The sequence below is a fragment of the Podarcis melisellensis genome, assembly GCF_964234715.1.
Source record: "Podarcis melisellensis genome assembly, chromosome: 14".
Taxonomy (NCBI): Eukaryota; Metazoa; Chordata; class Lepidosauria; order Squamata; family Lacertidae; genus Podarcis; species Podarcis melisellensis.
Window position 1 is genome coordinate 52,039,794 of NC_138546.1, and position 22,824 is coordinate 52,062,617.

General features: G+C 43.8%; 1 protein-coding gene across 4 annotated transcripts in view; it reads right to left on the bottom strand.

Annotated features, from left to right (window-relative positions):
- Nucleotides 1-219: 219 nt before the first annotated feature.
- CHRFAM7A (CHRNA7 (exons 5-10) and FAM7A (exons A-E) fusion) overlaps nucleotides 220-22,824 on the bottom strand; it is a gene marked incomplete at its 5' end in the record, with an annotated part of 79,024 nt that continues 56,419 nt past the window's right edge. For all 4 annotated transcript variants that reach the window (XM_081887732.1, XM_081887730.1, XM_081887733.1 and 1 more), the window contains 6 exons: nucleotides 220-990; nucleotides 3,169-3,278; nucleotides 4,302-4,388; nucleotides 12,351-12,545; nucleotides 16,017-16,184; nucleotides 18,377-18,456. In XM_081887732.1, the coding sequence (XP_081743858.1) occupies nucleotides 472-990; nucleotides 3,169-3,278; nucleotides 4,302-4,388; nucleotides 12,351-12,545; nucleotides 16,017-16,184; nucleotides 18,377-18,456 (1,159 nt within the window). In that variant the 3' untranslated portion in view covers nucleotides 220-471. The remainder of the gene's footprint in view (nucleotides 991-3,168; nucleotides 3,279-4,301; nucleotides 4,389-12,350; nucleotides 12,546-16,016; nucleotides 16,185-18,376; nucleotides 18,457-22,824) is intronic.

The following is a 22,824-nucleotide window of genomic DNA, read 5'->3' on the forward strand; positions in this document are numbered from 1 at the left end:
TTGGCAGGAACACAAATGATCAGAGTTGCCTATATTCTGTATGTATTCCAGGTATGCTAGCTTTCCATGTATGGAAATGAGGACCTGGGGCTCAATTTGCCATCCCAAAGGCCTCTGGTTCTCATCTCTTTTGAAATAAAGACAGCGTCTAACATGTGGGGTGGAAAAGTGTGAAGGCAGATAGGAACATAAAAATAAACAATGCAAAGAAGATGCAAATAGACTTAAATAATTTATTCTGGGCACCAGATTTGGTAAATTGGGGAGATGGTGCAGTATACAGAAGGCCCCAGCAGTTGCCAAGGCTATTAACACTGATACAGTCCGTTTCTTAGACTGTACCTCCCAAAAGAAGTTTGCATCCAATCATCCTATATAAGCCAAGTGCACTGAATATGCTATTGCTACTTAACATATTTTGATAGATTGCCAACATAAAAAAAAACTTTTTTGCAAGTCCACAAGTGCAGGTCAAGCAAAATCTTTAGAAACAGCCTCTACAAAATTGGGGGCCGACATTAAGATGCCAATGGTACAAATTATTGTGAAGACCGAAAAAGCCATCAAACAGAGGCGGTCCACAACAGAAGCAGCAAACTTCCATTCATTGCAAATGGCTTCTGCCTCATCCTGGTCTCGGAACCGGTTGGCAATATATCGGACCTCCTCTAGGATCTTTGCCAGTTCTGGGTCAGTTTCAGACGGATGTCCACTGTGAAGGAGGTTGTCTTCGTCAGTCGGGGAGCAAGTCATTCTCCCACAGATCACACCGGAATCAGTGGTAGGGGTGCAATGGACACCTTCCAGGCCTCTGAAGCCTATGTAGAGCATATTCCCATTACTGGATTGCTGCCCACTCACAGTGTTTACATCTATGCTGGACATACTGCATCGACGCTGTTTATGTTGGCATGCTGGTCGCACTTTGTCCTCCCCTGGTCTTTTCATTCTCAGGAACCAGGCACACCAGTTGAGAAGGATGATTCTGGTCTGGGAAACATGTATAAAAACACACTGTAGCTATTATATCTTGGAAGATATCTGGCCTCTAGCAATGGTAAGGTCATTGACCAATGAGCCCTGTGCCTGCACTCCACTCTGGTTCATACATTCAGTTGGGGGCTAGCACTACAAGAGTGTGGAGGAGGAGCAGTCTTTAAAGGGGAGCCCAAAGCACAGTGGAAGAGCACATTCTTAGCATGCAGGAGGTGCCAGGTTGCCAAACTGTCCTAGCTGAATGTATGAGCAGGGCTGGCCCACCCATGAGGCAAGATGAGGCAACCGCCTCAGGCAGCAGGATCCACAGGGGCAGCAGATTCCAATTTAGATCTTTCTCTCCCATCCCCGCCCCATTCTTGATGTAGTTCTTCCCTCACCCTTTCTTCCCTAGTGAGGAGAGGGGCTCCATTTTGGGGTCCACCTCAGGAGCCAAAATGTTTTTGGCTGGCCCTGTGTATGAGCCAGGGTCTTGTGAAATCAGACCTCCCCATTGGCTTCTGAGCCACACATGTGCAAAGTGTCTTCCAGATAAACTACTTTACAAAAACCTTTTTGTTCAGATCTCTCTCTCTCTTAAGACAATAATGTCTAGGCTTTGCAATTTGCCCAGTTTCCTCCTGTTTTCATCTCAAACTCTCCAAAATCAAAATACTGTTTTCAATCAAATTTAACACACTATTTTTAATCATCTTCAGTTTTGCATTTTTTTATTGACAGTTCAAACTCTCTTGGTGCAGGAATGTTTAAGAGCTATTCTTAAACCAGATGTTGGGGATATATATATCACCTAAGGCAAAAAAAAAGATCTCACAGAAACTCATAAACCACTTTTGAATATCCTGTCTTCATCCTCTCTACTGTTTGTTTGTTTGTTTGTTAAGAAACTACCTGGTGATTAATTAATAATAATAATAATATTTTTTTGTATTTATACCCCGCCCTCCCCAGCCAAGGCCGGGCTCAGAGCGGCTTACAAGCAATAATAAAAACAAGATGAATGATTACAACTTAAAAACAAAAATAAAATACAACATTAAAATAATGGAACATTAAAATATTAAAATGTAGCCTCATCGCAGGAGGAGAAGGAAAAGAAAGAAGAAGAAAAAAGAGAGGGAGGGAATCAAATTGGCTCCAAGCCAAAGGCCAGGTGGAACAACTCTGTCTTACAGGCCCTGCGGAAAGAAATCAGATCCTGCAGGGCCCTGGTCTAATGAGGCGGAGCGTTCCACCAGGCCGGAGCCAGAGTTGAAAAGGCCCTGGCTCTGGTTGAAGCCAATCTAACTTCTTTAGGGCCTGGGACCACTAGGGTGTTGTTATTTATGGACCTTGAGCCTCTCCGTGGGGCATACCAGGAGAGACGGTCCCGTAGGTACGAGGGTCCTAGGTTGCCAAACTGTCCTAGCTAAATGTATGAGCAGGGCTGGCCCACCCATGAGGCAAGATGAGGCAACCGCCTCAGGCAGCAGGATCCACAGGGGCAGCAGATTCCAATTTAGATCTTTCTCTAATCAATGGTCCATCTTGCCTAGCACACTCAGCCCTGACTGGTAATAGCTCACAAAGGTCTCAAACAGAAGTCCTGAGATCATTTTTATGGGAGGGCATCATGATGGACCTTGATGCCTTATTCCATACAGCCTAACATACTGCCTTTCATTTGACAACATAGAAGGAGTATGTATTTAAACATAGTGAAGTCTGAAGACACAAATGCATACATATGTTTGTTTGGGATGAGTAGAATCTGCTCCAATGGCTGAGATCTGACTGCAGTTTGAAGCACGTCCAGCCACTTCATAAGTAAAGATTTTTAGAAATGTTTTTGAAGTTAGAAGGATAGGAGACCAGGGACCAGGCAGAAAACTCCAAGGTTCAGGTCCCCTGAGCAACTCACTAGCAATGCTCCTGACCTGTTGCCTCCAGAACTCCACCTCCCATCATCCTTGACCATTGGCCATGGTGGCTGAAGGGCCCCATCTCTGATGTATGGCTGAACTATGCTTGCAAAGACATATGTGCTATCAAACCATTTCCGTTTGTTGCCTCATCCAACTAATATCTGGGGAACAAGAATGACTTGCCTGCTCCTGTAGCAGGACTGTGATCTGCAGGGTTTCAGTTATATATAGACAGGGAGGGGAAAATATGCATCATCTGGGCTCTTACCCACTTGGGCATTTTCCCCCCATCTGGATCATGGTGGTGATACTGCAAAACGATCACGGTAACCACAACTGAAAGTCCGACAATAATCATGGTGCTTGCAAAATACTGTGCTGCAAATGGAGAGGAGAAGAAGATGAAGAAGAGGAGGAGGAGGAGGAGGAGGAGGAGGAGGAGGAGGAGGAAATAATGACCAGGTTATGGGGAGAATTTAGGCTGCAATGCCACTTCAAATAGCTGTCATTCACCTAATAGTCTAACATTGTAGTCCAAACACTGTTGGACTACAACTCCCACCATTCCTGGCCATTGGCCATGCTGGCTGGGGACTGATGGAAGCTTGAGTCTAAGGACAGTCTGGAAAGCCACGGGAGAGAGGACAGTGCAGTTGGTAGAGCATGAGACTTAATCTCAGGATCATGGGTTTGAGCCCTACATTGGGGAGATTCCTGCATGGCAGGGAGTTGAACTAGATGACCCTTGTAGTCCCTTCCAACTCCACTTATTGGATAGCCCTACATCCTGGATCCAAAGGATCGAGTGCACAGAGCCCCCTGTGGATATGGGCATTTTATTCTATCCCGCCAGAAAGTAAGCACAGGATGAGTGCAAGACAGGAAATACTTCTGCACGTGTGCAGTATTTAATTCATCTTATTTATTCACTGCATTTATACCTCACCTCTCCTCCAAGGAGCCCAAGGTGGTGTCTCTGGTTCTCCCCTTCTCCATTTTATCCTCACAACAAATCTGTGAGTTGGGTTAGACTGAGAGGCAGTGACCCAAGGTCACCCAATGCGGATTTGAACCCTGGTGTAACCACACGGACTCTCTTTTTATAGAATGAATGAAGAGATTAGAAGCCCCTACATGTTGGAGGCTCTGGGACATGGCAGTAGAATTAACCACTTAATTGGCTACCAGCACCACAGCATAAACCTTTTACTTTTAAGCATTGTAATTTCTTTCCTCACCGAATATTTGCCAACTGTGCAATTTCCTACCCCCAAACCAAGCCAAGACTTCTAAACCAGTAAATCTACTGAACACACACAATTCCTGATCTATATTATTGTGGCCTTGTTGCAAGTTTGAATATAAATTTGCTCACTGAACATTAATACTGCTGTTACTCACCTATTAATGGCACTGAATCAGATGTCGCTGGCATAATTTCGGCCACCAGGAGCATAAACACTGTGAGGGAGAGTAAAACGGTGATTCCTGAAAGGCAAAGTATTGGTATGGAATCAGGACATAAAGGCACTCTCAGGGTTGAGGAAAAGAGGAATGAAATTATTGAGGCTCACATACTAATGAAAATATGTATTTCTTCCCCTATAAGGAAAGGTTGCAGAGCTTGGGGCTTTTTTATTTAGAAAAAAAGGCAAGTAAGAGGTGACATGAGAGAAGTTTATAAAATTATTCATGATATATAGAGAGAAGATAAAGAAAAGCCTCACCCTCTCATATAACACTAGGACATGTGGGTGAGATCCTGTGGTCAGAAATAGTCAAAGAGAAGGGAGTCCAAGAAGGATGGGAGATTCTATAAGGAGAAATATTGAAGGCAGACAATTCCAAAGGCAGACAACTCCAACAAGGATGTGTAAGAAATGGAAGAAAGGGGAAATCACCAAAGAGGAGTAGACACAACTAGCCAACAGTTGCAAGGTGAAGGTCAGGCTGGCTAAAGCTCAGAATGAGCTTGCAAGAGAGGTTTAAAATAATTTAAAAGGTTTCTGTGGCTATGTTTGAACCAAGAGGAAGAACAAGCAAGTTGTAGGTCCTCTGTATGGAGAAGATGGAGAAACACTATTGGGTGACAGAGAGAAAGTAGAAGTGCTCAGCACCTGCTTTGCCTCTGTCTTCACCCAAAAGGAAAGTGATGCCCAACCTGGCAATAACAGAATAAATGGTGTAAGGAGGGAGCTGCAGCGCAATATAGGAAAAGAGGTGGTAAGGAAACACCTAGCTGCTTTAAATGAATTCAGATCTCCAGGACCTGATGAACTTGATCAACCTGATGAAGGAGCTTGCGGGTGTAATCTCAGAGCCTTTGTCTATGACCTTTGAGAATTCTTAGAGAACAGGTGAGGTCCCTGCAGACTGGAGGCGGACAAATGTCCCCAACTTCAAAAGGCGGGAGGCAGAAAAACCAGGTAACTACTGACCGGTGAGCTTGACATCAATACCATAAAATGTCCTAGAACACATAATTCAACAGTCAATCTGTAAGCACTTAGAAAAGGATTCAGTGAAGACTAAGACCCAGCATGGGTTTCTCAAAAACAAGTCATGTCAGATGAATCCCATTCCTTTTTTTGATAGAGTTACAAATTGGGTGGATATGGGGAATGCTGTGGACATAGTGTATCTTAACTTCAGTAAGGCTTTTGACAAAGTCCCCCCTGAGGAAGCTAGTAAAATGTAGGTTGAGCGAGGTAAATTTTAGGTGGATTTGTAGCTGGATGACTGACTGAACCCAAAGAGTACTCATTAATGGTTCCTCACCATCCTGGGGAAAGGTGACAAGTGGGGTGCTGCATGGTGGTGTCCTGGGCACGTTGTTGTTCAATGTGTTTATTAAAAAGACTTGGACAAAGGAATTAAGGGAATGCTCATGAAATTTGCAGATGACACCAAACTGGGAGGGGTTGCTAATAATGCAGAAGACAGAATCGGGATTCAAAATGACCTTAACAGATTGTAGAACTGGGCACAAGCTAACAAAATGAATTTCAATAGGGACAAATGTACAGTTCTGCATTTAGGCTGGAAGAACCAGATGCATAAATATAAGATGGGGGACACCTGACTTGCCAGTGGTACATTTGAAAAGGATCTAGGGGTCTTAGTGGACCACAAGCTGAACATGAGTCAATGGTGTGATGCAGCAGCAAAAAAAATCCAATGCTATTCTAGGCTGCATCAACAAAAGCCTAGTGTCCGGATCAAGGGAAGTAATAGTACCACTCTCTTCTAACTTGGTCAGACCACATCTGGAATACTGTGTCCAATTCTGGGCATGCGCCACAATTTAAGAAGGATGTTGACAAGCTGAAATGTGTGCAGAGGAGAGAGGAGGGCAACCAAAATGATCAAGGGTCTACAAACCAAGCCTTACGAGGAGTGCTTGAAGGAGCTGGGTATGTTTAGCCTGGAAAAGAGGAGAATAAGAGAGATATGACAGCCATCTTCCAATATCTCAAGGGCTGTCACATGGAAGAGGGAACAAGCTGTTTTCTCCTGCTCTGGAGGGCAGGACTTTCTGACAGTAAGAGTTGTTCAGCAGTGGAACAGACTCCCACAAGTGGTGGTGGACTCTCCTTTCTTGGAGGTTTTTAAGCAGAGGTTGGATGATCATCTGTCATGGATGCTTTAACTGAGATTCCTGCATTGCAGGGGTTGGATTGGATGACCCTTTTTAAAAAAAATATGATATTTTATTAGATTTTAACAGAGAAAAGGTTACAAAACAATAGACAGAAAAGTAAAAAGGCACAAAAAATACAAAAACCAAAATTTAACATAAAAAAGGAAAAAGGAAAATAAAAATCCCTCTTTTCAATTTCTTACCATTCATTTACTTATTTTCCTGACTTCCTCTCACCTCCCTTTTTTGTATTCCATTTAAAAATTGGTTCAGCAAATTCATACCCTCTATATTTTACCCTTGATTATTTATCACTTCAAATTTTCATCTAATATCAATCTGTTCTTACAAATTCTTATTTTACCTTATTACTAGAACTGCTTCGTTTCATTTCAACATCATTACCATTTAAAGATTTTACAGTTCAATTTACCATTAATTTCTTTAATCTAATCTTACCTTCTAAATCTTAAAATTTTAGGATTTAAACCATATTTAAACTTAACTCCTTCAAACCTTTCTGCTAAAGCCAATTAATTCCTTTCCAGCATATTTTAGTATTTCATTAGTATTACACTAATTCCAAAAGTAAAATAGTTTCTAAAAAAAGAGATTCTCATTCTAACTTTATCCAACGTCCCTTCTTCCTGGTTTCGGATACTGTCAATCCTTACATCATTATGTTCTATCCATCAATCGGGTGTTCTAATGTCAGAGGCTCTCAAGTCCCTTCTATGCCCCCTCTGCAGGTTTTCTTGTTCCTGTTTATACTTGCATGCATCCCTGTCCCTTGTTGGTTTCTTGCATATTTTCTTCCCTTTCTCCTTGGGGAGTGGATCTCCGGGGAGCTCCATACAGAAAACTCCATTTTCTTTAATCAGATTGTCCCATTCCCCGATAATCCACTCCCCAATATTTGATTTGTAATCCAAAAAGTAGTTGTTCCAAAAATGATCATCAGCTTGTTTCACAATCCCACCAGAGCTAATGACTTCCTTAACTCCAAAGTTTAACAGATGTTCTCCAAGTTCAATCTTCCAATGTTGCAGCTTTTGATCATGCGGGATTTTGAGTCTCTGTATCTTTTGAGGTGCAGTCACAACCTCTTCCATCTTCCTCTGCCCTTGGACTTGCCTTGTTGAACCAGTTTCCTGTATTGGCTGTTGTGAGGTTTCTTTAACTTCGTTTCCTGTTGATTCATCTTTACTGGCTGGAGCAGATATAAGATCCAACTTTTGGTTCATCAAGATCACTTTCTCCTCCAACTGCTGCAGCACAGCATTTATTTTGCCAAGGGCAGCTGCGGCTTCCTCCCTATTCATTTTCTGTCAAGGTCAAATAGCTGGTCCCACGGTCTGATTTTCACAGATGTTATATCTTCCCTGTTACTTGCAACAAACACGCTGGCTGGCTCCCTCTAGGGGATACAATTACAATTTAACGTCCATCTTTAAAGTGTAACCAACAAAGGGAAAATTACTTTCGATTTTCAGATTCTTTGTTTCCTTTCAGTATAATGCAAACAAGCAGAAAGCAGCAGTAGAATTGTTTTATTTCTCTTTTAGTTCTGTCTATCAATAGTTTCCCCGTTTTCAATTAGTAATCATCACCGACAATTTCTGTCCTGACATTCCATCCCCAGGTTTGGGACGATGGGAACTTATATTCTTTCACTCTCTTTGAAAGATTAAAAGGTCAAAATTTCTTCCCCCCCCCCTTTTCTCCTGCTGTCCAGGGGGGTTTTATGGTTGTAGATGCAGGAAATTTCAATCTTAAAATCAATTTTTCCGGCTTTTTAGCTTATAAGATCTTTGCTTCGATCTATTTACAAAAAACGGGAGGCGGACTTCCTGTTTACGCCTTCCCGCTTCGGTGCCAAATTCAAGGTTATTTCTTTCATCAAAGGAGGAATTCCTTTGATCTCCCGATCTTTCAATTGTCCTACTCATGGGTTGTTTAAGAGCCGAATTGTCACAGGAAAGAGGACAGCGCTCTCCGACATCAGCTGTGCAGCTTTGCTCCGCAGAAGTAGCGATTGACTCACAGCACCGCGCCAGCAACCCGTTACACTCCGAGCCCTTTGCAGGGTTCCTTTGCCGATGAGGGGGGCGCAAAAGGTGCCCGCCGAGTCCCATGGTCGCAGGCTTCACCGCCTGTGGTTTTCGAGAGGGTCCCCGCTTCGCTGCAGCGGTAGGACCCAATTTCTGCAGGGCTTTCTCCCTCTAGATTAGAGGGAATCCGCCATTGTTGGTGGCGCCGCCTCCGGAAGTCCTGGATTGGATGACCCTTGAGGTTCCTTCCAACTCTACGATTTTATGATTCTATGAGTTGTTGGAGGCTGAAGGGGCAACAGAATTTGGTGAGCAAGGAGAGCCTGTGACAGAGAGCAGTTCTGACTCAGAGGCTGAAGCAGAGGTGGGGGTGGGGCAAAGGCTGCAGAAGAATACAGATTGTCCTACTGTGACAAGCTCCCCTCCCCACTTGTCTCCAAGGACACACAGAGTGATGCACAGAGTGGAACAGAGATTGGAGATGCCCCGTTGCAGTTTGAGACTGCTTGGGAAACTTTTGGCAAAGTAGGAGGCTTGGAGGTGGGTGAAGGTGGGGAACCTCAGTCCTGGCAACTGCTCTACTGGGGCAAAACTTGCTGGGATGTATTGCTGAATTGTATGCCGTTTCTTTGAATAAAGAGTTAGCTTCTCTGAGAAACTCTTGTTTCTTGCTTGCTGACCTGCATCTGACTCCAGTCCTGACAGGCGGCTTCCTTTGTTTCCTATATGTGCAGCCTTAATTGCATTACTACTCTACTATTACTATTATCATATTCATTATTGACTTGGAAAGAGCCCAGAATGTTTCTCCTCCCTTCTGTGTATGTTTGTAGGGTTGTGAATTGTGACCTTTGGCACTTTTTTTCCATTGCTCATCACTTGAACAGGGAAAGATGCTAATGTGAGCCATCTTTTGCAGATGCGTCCTTTCCCAATAATAGCAAACAAAGCAAGAACAAAAGTTTAACCCTGAACAAATGCTCATTGTTGTAGTTGTTTAGTTGTTTAGTCGTGTCCGACTCTTTGTGACCCCTGGACCAGAGCACGCCAGGCACTTCTGTCTTCCACTGTCTCCCGAAGTTTGGTCAAACGCATGCTAGTAGCTTTGAGAACACTGTCCCACCATCTCATCCTCTGTCGTCCCCTTCTCCTTGTGCCCTCCATCTTTCCCAACATCAGGGTCTTTTCCAGGGTGTCTTCTCTTCTCCTGAGGTGGCCAAAGTATTGGAGCCTCAGCTTCAGGATCTGTCCTTCCAGTGAGCACTCAGGGCTGATTTCCTTAAGAATGGATAGGTTTGTTCTTCTTGCAGTCCATGGGACTCTCAAGAGTCTCCTCCAGCACCATAACTCAAAAGCATCAATTCTTCGGCGATCAGCCTTCTTTATGGTCCAGCTCTCACTTTCATACATCACTACTGGGAAAACCATAGATTTAACTATACAGACCTTTGTTGGCAAGGTGATGTCTCTGCTTTTTAAGATGCTATCTAGGTTTGTCATTGCTTTTCTCCCAAGAAGCAGGCGTCTTTTAATTTCGTGGCTGCTGTCACCATCTGCAGTGATCATGGAGCCCAAGAAAGTAAAATCTCTCACTGCCTCCATTTCTTCCTCTTCTATTTGCCAGGAGGTGATGGGACCAGTGGCCATGATCTTCGTTTTTTTGATGTTGAGCTTCAGACCATATTTTGCGCTCTCCTCTTTCACCCTCAATAAAAGGTTCTATAATTCCTCCTCACTTTCTGCCATCAAGGTTGTGTCATCTGCATATCTGAGGTTGTTAATATTTCTTCCAGCAATCTAAATTCCGGCTTGGGATTCAGTACTTTTATTTCTCTGTTTCTCTACAATATATTTTTGAAAGTTATTTGTTCACTATGGATTTGGACACTTCTTAAAAATCCAGAAGCAAATTTTACATGATTGTTTTTGAGATCAAGAAGCAGGCTTTCTTCTATGTTGGGATACGGTTGGATGCCATTTTGAACCAACATGATGGACTGGGGCTGTTTATACACCATACATTTTAAGCACGGCTCCCCCCCCCCAAAAAAAAAAATCCCTGGAAACTATAGTTTACCCCTCACAGAGCTTGAAATCACAGACTACAGCTCCCAGGATTCTTTTGGGGATGACATGTGCTTTCATGGCATGTACACAGTTTGATCCTTTCAAAACCTGCAACTTTTGAGGGGGCGGGGAGGCTGCTGTTCTTTTCCTACATCTATATTTCCCTGGGTTCATGGCTGTTGCAAGAAGTGCCTGTGGGGCACTGAGAGACTGGGATTGTTTATTTGTTTGCTTTTTTCTTAAATTCAGCCACAGTAGACTTTAAAAAAAAGAATTAAAGCTTCATTTAAGTTATATATAGAGGAATAATATAGATATAGATATCTTCCATTGCTCTGCTATAATGATGGTGGTGATGATGATGATCGTGATAAAAAAAATCCACATGAAGAGCTCTTGTGAACTCCACAAGGAGAATTCTAGACAATTGAAAGGCCTATATCAGAGGCCTGTGGTCTTTGGAGGACAATTACAAGGCCTCTACAATCCATCATAGAGATGTAGAGTGGGAAGGTATCCCAAAGGTAATGCACTTCAACCCCCTGCAATGCAGAAATAATTATAACCAAAGAACCAAATCTCTTCCCATCTGAAAGTTATTCCTATTGTTGAGCTCAAACCTCCTTTCTTGTAATCCATTGGTTCAGGTTTTGCCCTTTGAAGCAGCAAAAAACAAGCTTGCTACATCTTCCATATGGCAGCCCTTCAGATATTTCAAGATAGTTCACCTCTCAGTCTTCTCTTCTTCATGCTAAACATACCCCACTCCCTTAATCATTTCTCATAAGGTTTGGTTTCCAGACCCTTGATCATCTTGGTCATCGTGCTCTGCACACCTTCCAGCTTGTCAATACCTTTCTTAAACTGTGCACGCACAGCCGCCAGGGAATTTTGAGGAGGTCCCTTCCTTGAAAAAAATTGGGGGGCCCAATGGCACACCTGCCCACATCCACACAGCTTTCTCACACCTTCCCCTAATTGAAGGCGGTTGGAGTATCTTGACTTCTCCTGTGGTGGGACTGAGTGGCTGTGCGAAGAACAAACAGCAGCATCATGTTTCTGGGTCAGAGGGGGCAGGTGGTGGAGGTACGGGGTGCTGCTATTGCCTGGGTTTAGGGTTAACGAGGCATGGCTTGGGGTGCAGCCAACATCATCCTAGGAGAGGGAGGGGAGACACTTTATGTCTGTTGTCCCTACTCAGCCACACATCCCAATACATTAGCAGAAAAATAGTACAATATCCCTCATGAGGGTGGGGATACTTGAAAAATGTCTAGCCAAAATTCATGCAACAAATGGATGAATTTAAAATCTGCATTAGAACTACAAACACATTTCCTTCTTTTTAAAAAATGCAAACTGGTGCAGAAATGTAGTGAACTGAACTTCAGAATGGGGGGGGGGGGATGAAAGTGAAAGAAATTGCATTTGACAGATTCATCCATCCCATTTCCAGGGTACATATACAGTCTGCACTGCAGTATCCCTCCTTCTGTGATTGTGCCATGAATAGGTTCTGTCCCCTTTTCATTCCTCTTCCTTCTCTCTCTATCCCTGGGCCATGCATTCTGTGACTTCTTGAGAGTTTCCACTTGTAACTACTTTCTCCTTGCCAGAAACTGACTGTGACATTTAAGCTGAAAATGCATGCAAAATAGCTTTGCTTATAAACAAATAGAATAATATGTTTACCGAGTGAAATCTTCTCCCCAGAGTCGGCTGGAAGCAGGAAAACGAGAAGGGCAAGAGCTGAGATCAGCACACAGGGGATGAGAAGATTGAGCCCATAATACAGAGTCCTCCGTCGCATCGTCACCGTAAAGGTCACATCTGGATAAGGCTCTTTGCAACAGTCATAGAAAGATTCTGTTCTTTTCCCGGGAACACCTGTGGGGATGGGACAAAAGGTCTCCTGTGAATTTCACCAAAGCAATTACTAAGAAAAGTCTCCCAGGGTTATTGCTGAGAGCAGATGTGGGCACCTCATGGCTCCCAGGCCATCTGTGGCCCTGGCAGAACTTCACTGAAGCCCACATGGATCCTCCAGCCGCCCCTCTGTTACCACCAACATCACTACCTGCTTCCCAAGGTTGCTGCCTCCCCATTCAGGGAGCTTAGCAAAGGACAGCAACTGATACAAATAAATTATTATCTGTCATCTGAAATTATCGTTCTCCAGCCTACCAAATACTGCTTTGGTTGTGTGATACTGGCACCCTGTCTGGTAAGCCGATGAGGCTACAAGTCAGAGTAGCAGTATGATTGTGATGGGGATGACAGTGTGTGTCAGGAGAGTCATCCCATGTGCTCCCCCCCCCACATGTAAAACTGCTCTGCCTCCCATCACCCCACCAAGCAGAGGTTTAGCAGCTGAGGGAGCACATCTGTAAGGGGGAAGATAAGGCTAGCAGTGACTACTAGCCATGATGACTATGTTCTGCTTCCACTATTGTCGGTGGCAGGCCTCTGAACACCAGTAACTGTAAATCACAAGTAGGAAGAATGCTGCTGCCTTCATGCCCTGCTTGTCTGGCATCTAGTTGGCCACTGTGAGAACAGGATGCTGGACTAGATGGGCCATTCAGCAGGGTTCTTCATATGTTCTTAGGATGATGCAGAGCTAGCAGGGCTTAACCAACACTCTCCTCCCTGCATATCTCCTTCGTGTGTGTGTGTGTGTGTGTGTGTGTGTGTGTGTGTGTGAACCCAGGTCCCACTCAATGCTGACTCCAATCATAGCACCCCTGATCACTCAGCCACTACCTAGTAGCAAAAAAAAATTACTCCTTCCTGGTCAAAATACTCTTGAGGTATCCACCTTGCTGAAGCTAAGCAAATCTAGCTCTGGTCAGTGGTTGGTGGAGGAAACTGCCTGGATTTTCTCAAGCTTTGCTGCTGCTATGTGTAGGCCATCCCTTGGTAGAAGAGGCTTCTTTGTTCTGTTTTAATTTGTTTTGCTAAAACTACAGGCAGTGCTGCTTGTAATGGAACAATTCCACTTTCGCTGTCCTAACCATCATATTCTTAACCCCCAAATGACCAAGATTTGTCCTGAGACGTATTGGGGAAGGCAAACTTTTGTGGCCATCAGTGGAGGGTCATCACCCAGATGTTACTCCGACTTGTAGCCTCAATGGCTTATGAGACAGGGCATCTGTATGAACAGTGGGCTCCTCTTCCTCACCCTGGTAACTCACTCTCTTTCCTCAGAGTTAGAAACACCTGAGAGATGTACTTCTACAAGAGACTTCTCAGCACCTGCACCAGTCTACAGTTCCTAGGTTTCCTTGGGGGAAGGCCATGGTCTGTTAGCCTCATTCTGGGTGTGACCTGCACACAAGGTGACCAGAAGCCAAGAAAACAAGAGGGAGATAGAATTACATCTCCTTGGCAGTACACTTTTAAGGTCTTGCAGAATAGGGATCCCCCTGTGAGATCTCATGAGGAAAGGGAAGGCCGTTTTGCCATGAGAATTGCAATTTCACTGGGTCTTCTAGGCCACTGGTTGACAGGGCTGGAAAGGATTTCCCCCTCCCAATCTCAATTGCTCCACTGGTTGGGATGGGGGTCACCTTTCCCCAAGTGGACTTATGTTTAGCATTGAATGAATTCTGTATAATTTGGCAGAAATGACATTGGGCAAGAATAGCATTGGAAAGGTGGGCCCCCATAAGGGGCCTGAGGGGAGTGCTGGCTGAGGGATGCCCTAAGCTCATGCTGGGGCCTCTGCCTGACTGGAATCTCCGTCTCTGGATGCCCAGTGAGAACCTGGATGTTTGGCTTACACCTCAACAGGGTTCAATGCTGTGTGATTCCCATGGAGCGAGGCTGGCACTTCCCCAACCCAGTAAGGTGCCTTTGCAATGGCAGGGGCTGAGGGGAAGGAGGAAGTGATCCTTACCCTACTGCCATGCCAACTCTGCTTACCTTCTGTATTCAAAAAAGATCGGGCCTGATTTCACCCAACACCTGTGCCCTTTCTCAGTTATTACATCACTCTCACTGGGCTGCAGTTTGCATCTACCTGGGCAATGCAAACTCCAGATAAGTGTGTGGTGCAGAGCAGCATGTTCAAACTGTTTAGCCTGTTTTGAAGACTTGTATAATTCAAGGGGCTAAATTCATCTTCAGGCTTATGAGAATTAAACACTGATAATGCAGGCAATGTATAAGAGCATTAACTGAGATTCTGCTTATCCTTTAGGTGCTTTAGAGAAGAAAGGCCCAAATCCCTTAGCCATTTTTTGCAAGTCTTACTCCCAAGCCCTTTCATTCAAACAGAGCTGTAGCTCTGCAGCAGAGCATCTGCTTTGCACGAAGAAGGTCACAGGTTCAATTCCCAGTGGCATCTCCAGGTAGGACTGGGAAGTCCCCTCACCTGAAACCCTGGAGAGCAGCTGCCAGTCAGTTTGGGAAACACTGAGATAGATGAACTAAAGGACCAACTCAGTATAAAATAGCTTACTGTGTTTTAGTTTACTTTCCTTTAAACTGTTCTGAATATTTCATTATAAATTGCTACGATACATTATGGGAACTTATGGTGAAGGGAAAGTAATAAAACAATTAATAAAGTTTCTACTCTGCCAGACTCATGGGCATGCCATGAAGCTGAATGTTGGAAGAAAAAGTACTTCTTCATCATGCAGCACTCTGGACCTTCTTCCCCCAGGAGGCAGTGATGGCCACCAACTTGGATGACTTTAAAAGAGGATTAGATCAATACACAGAAGAGGGCTATCAGCAGCTACTAGCAGGGATGGTTATGCTCTGCCTCCTGTCAAGGGCAGCAATGCTTCTGCATATCAGTTGCTGAAAATCACAGGAGGAGAGAGGGCTCTTGTGGTCAAGCGCTGCTTGAGGGTTTCCGACAGACATCTAAGTAAAGAAGAGCCTGGGCAAAGAAAAACATGTTGACATGATACTGGGTGAGATGGGCCATTGGCCTGATCCAGCAGGCTCTTCTAAGGTTCTTCCAGCAAAGCACTGGACCACTGAGGGCTAGCATCCTATTTTATTTTTAAATTCAACATGTAGGAGAGGGGACTGGCCCACCCTCGTATTGTTCAAGGAATATTATGATCCTTCCCTAATCCTTGGAGCCCTTTCCCGCAATCTGAAAATCCAAGGAACAGAAATGTGTGTGAACATGATGACAATGATCTAACACTACTTGTGTTTCAGATGGAATTGAAGATTGACATAAAAAGGCTCAGCTAAACATTTAAACAGGACCCAAGAGAGTATCCCGATGCCACTGACAAGGTTCATTCTAAGGCACATCAGTTCCATCTCTGGAAGCGAATCTCCCTGACTGAACTGAAGGCAACTGCATTTAGGAATATCCATACAGCTTACCGACCAAATCCCACTCGCCATTTGAAATGTATCCAGATATTTCTGCTTCTTGCATTTGCAAATCCAAAGACCATCCACCGTAAGTCCAGGATCCAAACTTCAATTTACATTTCTGGACATCAAAAGGAAACCAGCGCACATCTATGGAGCAAGAACTCTTGAATATTCCTAGATGGATGTTTCGGATGAAGGGAATATATGTATATATATGAGCAGACATTTCTCAGCAATTCTCTCTCTCCATTTTGTATAGCTGCTCGCAGGAAAATGCCCCCACCCTCTGACATTTAAAACAACTGATCTGCTTGAAAGTGTTTTTCCCCAAAGCTAAATGAAAATAAGGGTATCAAGGTCAGCACCGTCGTTATCAAAACAGTGACATTCTGTACTCTCTCATTTGAGGATTGTTGTTCATTTCGCTTTTATTTCACAAAACAACATTTCCACTTACACCCAGCCAGCCACCACTGAATTATTTCATACACACATAAATGCTCAACCTCAGGTATTTCCAAATGTGAACCTCACAGATCCATTGCAGCTGCAGGAACAAAGGCATCACTTCACATGATTATTTGCAGTTGTGACTGATTCACACCTTCAGTGAATTCAACACACTGAAATGATCTTGCGTGAATTGAGACGCCAGAAAAATTCATATGGTTAGAAAATGAACTCTCAGAAGGTTTGTTTATGTATGTTTATTGCCTGTCCATCGCTGAATGGCTCATGGAATATCACAATGTAAAACAACATACAAACTGTTCAAACTATTTCATTGAAACTACAAAGCTTGATACCATTGCAAGGGCAGCAAAACTGGAGGGCAACCCAAGCACACCAACAGGGTAAACATCCACTCACCCAAAGCCCAGGGTAAAGAAAAACACTTTGACATGATGCCAAAAACGGTTCCATGAAGGCGCACCTCAGAAGGGAGGGCGTTCCACAATCTGGGGGCCACCACCACCAAGAAAGCATTCTCACTTGTGCTGAAATCTTTCTAGCTTCTTTTGAATACAGTATTGGGGATAATGTTGAATTCCTCTGCTCATTGCAGATGAATTCTGTGACCAAGGTATTTGCATGTGTGCCTATTTCCAGGAAGCATTTCCATCACACCCATAAAGGAGACCCAAGGCACAATGACTAAAGTGGGGAAAGGTTATATCCATTTAAAACGTAGCAATATAGAGGATCTGCAGAAAAAACCCATTCACCAAAATTGAACATAGTCCAAGCAGAAAAGTTCCCTAAGGAGGGAGGAATCATCTCCCTCCCAACTGCTGGGCATGTTTCCAGGTGTCTCATGTGACCACGCAGCAAGGGCTCAAGCGAATTCTTCCTCCCTGCGGCCAAGACCTTGGGTCTGCTCACCTGACAAGCGCATCATGGCTCTGCTGGCTTATCATTCATCCTGGTGCACATGCAAAGCCAGGGCATCCCCGGTAACCCACCAAGCAAATGCTGTGCAGGGTGGCCAAATAGTGCCCTCACTGCATAAATGCCTCAGGATTTTAGCCCACTAGATCTTTTATTTCTCTTTCCTACTCAAACCAGACACCAGATGGAAAGAAATTAGATGCCATTCTGAATACATTACTCCCAACTGTATGAAGCAGGCAAAAAGAGGAATCCCAAGGCCAATGAGGAGCTATAAAAAAAAAAATCCTACTCAGTCCCTTTTACGGGTGACTAGCAAAACCCACACTGCACAGGGAGGGAGGGTGCCACAGTGAAGAAGAGGGGGGAGTTTGGGGAAGAACTGGCTTATAAATTCACCCCAGGAGTGGGAGAGGTCTTTCCCCAGCACTTTGCAGCCTCCCTGGCTGTCTAGACTTCCTGATCTGAAAAAGGAGGCACATGGGCACCAGGAAGGCTGCATAGAGCTGGCGAAATGATTTGAAGAATGAAAGGAAGGACAGTCACAAACACCCCTTGGCCACCTCAAAAGAAAAAGAAAAACATGACACACACAAACAAAATATTCCACCCAACCCAATCAACTAAATTTTCTCTCTCCTTGCATAATTTTTGAATGCAATTTCATTTTTCATTAAATGATGGGGAATGGTTGGGTAGGAAGGGGGGGGTTCAGCACAGCACTACCTTCAGTAAAAAGGCAACCACTGATGCTTTGAGTTTTCTCTATCTTGGGTTGCATTTAATCTGAGCCAAGGAAGAATGTCTTTCTTCTTCCATCCTGACATTACTGAGGTGGTGGCAAAAGCTGTTATGGCTGTATAAAGGATTTCTGTCTGCCTATTGTCTGACTGATTCCTGATCTCCTCTCCTCATCTATGAAAACACACCAGGTCCCTGCAAAGCAGAATTTTCACACGGCAAAATACCATTCTTACCTGGGGGGAGATACTGGCAGTATCCTGACGAGTTCACCAAAACATTGGTATGAAATGTAGCATCAAAGCGCTCATCAGCACTAAAATGAATAATGAAGAAAAGCAAATTTAGTCCTTCAGTTTAAAAATAAAGCATGGTTTCCTGCAAGGTGTGAAGCCTGGGTGGTACAGCAGTTTGAGTCTCAGACTAGGAACTTGGAAACCAGGGATCAAATCCTCCCACTTGGCCAGGAAGCTCAATGCCTCTCACCTTTGGGCAGTCATAGAGTCACAGGACTGTAGAGTTGGGAGAGATCTCAGGAGTCATCTAGTCCAATGCAGGCAATGGAGGAATTTCAATTAAACTATCCCTGACTTGTGGCCATCCAACCTCTGCTTAAAAACCTCCAAGGAAGGAGAGTCCATCACATTCCAAGGGAGTCCGTTCCACTGTCAAACAGCTTACCGCCATAAAGTTTTTCCTTTTTAATTTATTTTTATTGAAACTTTTCAGCATATATTACAATAAAAAACAGACTATTCTAAATAAAAATGAAAAAAAGAAATAACAAAAAAGAAAAAAATACAAAGCCCTCTGTCAGAGGTAGATCTTAACCCTTGTCTCACACAAAGGGTGTGGCCCCTCCCACCTCTCACCTGGGAGCTTCCCTTTCTTCTCCCACCCTGGGAAATCTTCCCTTCCCTGCCTCTCACGCAGGGCTTTCACCCAACATTCATCACCTTCCTGTGTGTACTCTCCTTAACCCAGAACAGAGGACCTCAAAAAACAAAACATAGGCAAATAGAATGCACAGGAGAAAGAAAAGGCACAAGAAATAAAGAAAAGGGAATAGAAAAGGAATGCAAGAGAGAAGGGAAATAAATAAAGAGAACTTCCGATTCACCATCTGTCAATTATGTGTGTAAGTTATTCAAAGTTTTCACTCCAGAATGGCATCCAGCTATATTCCAAGGTAATATCCAGCTGTTCCTCAATCTGCTAGACAGTATTTTCCTAATCTTCAACCCCATTCATTTTCTTTTCCACACAAAAAGTCCAAAGGGGGCTCTTCAATTGTTATTGTTGCTAAATGTTGAATAGTCTTTTTCCAGTCCAATATAATGGCTTTATCTTCAAGGAATTCCAACACCCATGATTAGGATAATAACCAATAGTTATTTATTTGTTGTATATTCTTTCATTCATGCCATATCTTCCAATCCCATTTCCTGTTGGTCATGATTTCCCATCCTTATTTAGAAAAAGGTTCCTCCCATTTCCTGTTCTTCCATTATTTTTCCAGAATAATTGCCAGAGGCTTGCCTGGTTTTTCCTCTGAAGTCACTCCAACTTGTACACAGGATCCTTTCTCTCTTGGCTCGATCTCTGCCATCTCAAGATGTTTCTTACTATCTCTGTCAATAGTTTCATCTCACTCCTCTGGCATCACAACTCTGTCATTTGTCTATTTCACTCCTCCAGGCAGGTGGAGGTCTTCTCCATTCCATCCTCTGCTACCATTTCACTCTCCTGCCCAGGCAATCTTGATCAGTATTTCCCCCCAAAGGCCTGGTTTATTATTTGGTCTGAGCATTTTACACATCTTAGCTCTGAGCTCTTTCAGTTGCTCATCCTATAATTGTCACATGATACCAACAGTGGGATATTGGGCAATATCTTTGCCATATTGGTCTCCACCTTAACCATCTCTGCCTTGAAAACTTGTGTCTGTCTCTTTAAGACAGAAGTGGCTTCCCATGCTCAGGAATGTAGCTTCACTTCTGTAGCCAGCATCCCAAAGAAAGAATGGTTTTCAAAGTAATATAAAATAACCATTCTTAATAAGCAGAGAACCTTATCCATTTGTAATCTTTCTTAATCTCAAATAATTATATACACTTTCGTATTATTTTTCAGCCTGCTGGTTAATGTTAGTTAATGTATGTTTATGCCAGAATTCAATTCACTTTCTAGGTGAAGCTTAATTGGCAGACAGATAACCCAAATCACAGCTAGTCCCAATTCCAGAAGTAGTTAAAACAGGGGAGGCTTAGCTGACCTGATGCTAACCTTCAAGACTATTGGTGTCTGGGCACAAACCTATTGTCCTCAGTTTGAAGAACAGTCTTCTTCAGAGCATGTGAGGTTAACCCTTTATCTCCCTATCTCCCTTTATGTCTTGGTTGTCATTAATCACCACATAATTACCGTATCTCTGCCAACAACTAGCCAGGGATCTTTTCCTCCTGGAAGTACAGTCAGAAAATTCTTCCTGGTGCCACTCATTATAACCTACCTCACAGGGTTGTTGGGGGGACTAAATGAGGATGGGGAAAGCATGTACATTGGTACATGCGGAAGTTGAACAGAATTCGTTCCGGAAGTCCGTTCGACTTCCAAAACGTTCAGAAATCAAGGCACAGCTTCCAATTGGCTGCAGGAATCTCCTACAGTCAATCAGAAGCCACAGAAGCCCTGTCAGATGTTCGGATTCCAAAGAACGTTCGAAAACCGGAACACTCGCTTGGTGTTTGGGAGCCAAAACGGACAAGTACCAAGCGTTTGGGATCCAAGGTATGACGGTATTGCACTTGAGCTCAGTTAGGAGAGCATGAGACTCTTACTCTCAGTGTTGTGGGTACAAACCCCATATTGCACAAAAGATTCCTGTGCTGCCATCCCATCAAGTGCCTTTATCTTCCATGAATTTGTCTAATCCCCTTTTAAAGCCAAGTTGTTGATATCCACTAGCACATACTGTGGTGGAAAATTCCATGGTCCAACTATGCGCTATGCAAAGAAAGTGCTTCCTTTTGTCTGTTTCATTGGATGACATACACCCCCCTTTGGAAAGATAAAAACTTATTTCTGCCTACTTTCTCCACACCATGCATGGACACTTCTATCATGTTCCCACTTTCTTGCCTTTTTTCTAAATTAAAAAGCTCCAAATAAAAGAATTATTGTTGATGTAGTTGCTCCAGCATCCTGATTATTTCTTTTGCATTTTATGCAACTTTTCCAGCTCTCTCTCTCTCTCTCTCTCTCTCACACACACACACACACACGAGGTGTGGTGGCCAGAGAACAGTACACAGAGTGTTTCAAGTGTGGTCGCCCCCTACATTTCTTTTGCCCTCTTCTGATTTCACAGCTGGAGAAGCACGGGACTCTTTGAGAAGCTCCGTTAAGAAGAAATTGGTCGCTCTGTATTTCTGGGTATCATTTCCCGAAAAGAATCTTATGGAAGTGGAGCAGATTTAACACACTCACACACATAGGTGGCCTAGCTTGGTCACTCAAACATTTCACTGAAAATCTGGACTGATTTATGAATAGTGCAATAATGGCACCTCATGCCTCTACTTAGTGCATATTAGCTCCTCCTACTCATCCAACTGTTGAAGAGGGTGTGGAATGTTAGCTTCTAATCCAGATACGTGGTGGACATGTAAGAAAGTGGCTCAGTTCTGGCAGGGAGTGACAAAGCTGGCATAAGACACTCCTAACCACAGAGGTGACTTGGTGAATTCAGTTTCCATCCACTCTATGCACATGCCATAGCGCTCATCAGTTGGGTGTCTGCTCCACTAATGGGATTGAGAGCCACATGGAGGGGACTCCAAAAAATCAGAGTGTCAACCCTTCAGAAATGTAAAGTGTGGTGGGAGTTGTTAAAGACCCTTAATTCCTTCCCTGTGCTATAAGTCCCAGAGATCCCTGTGAAGAGGGGTTGACTGTTAAACCACTGGGAATTGCAGCTCAGTGAGGGGAACAAGGGGTCTCCTAACAACTCTCAGCACCTTTTACAAACTACAGCACCCATAATTCTTTGGGGGAAGGCATAAGAGTTTAAAGAGGAATCATTGGGCTTTAAATGTATGGTGTGAATGGGGCCTTAGGCACGGTAATCAGAGGCTTTATGTCACTGAACTGCAGTGGCCGAAGACTAACAGCCAGAGAAAATCTTTCCCCGTCCTTCTTTGTGGGCTTCTTAGAGGCATCAGCTTGGTCACAAAGAGAAGCAGAGTGCTTGTCAGATCCAGCAAATGCAATTCTTATATAGCATGGATCTATCAATGCAATTAACCATAGTAAACCGAAAACAGAACCTCCGCATACAGGGAGGTTTGAGTACCAGACACTCAGGATAAATTATGAGTTATGAGACCATCTTCAAACAGCTGAAGGGATTTTACATGGAAAATAGACCAGGATTCTTTTCTGCTGCTCCAGAGCATAAAATCCAAACCAATGGATTCAAATGACAATAAAAGAGATCCCAACCAAACATTAGGAAGGACTTTCTGCTGGTAAGAGATCTTTGATAGTGGAGCAGACTCCCTCAGAAGATAATAGACTTTCCTTCTTTGGAAGTTTTTTAACAGAGGTGGATGGCCAGCTGTCAGGAATTCTCTAGCTGTGATTCCTGTATTGCAGGGGGTTGGACTAGATGACCGTTGGGTAG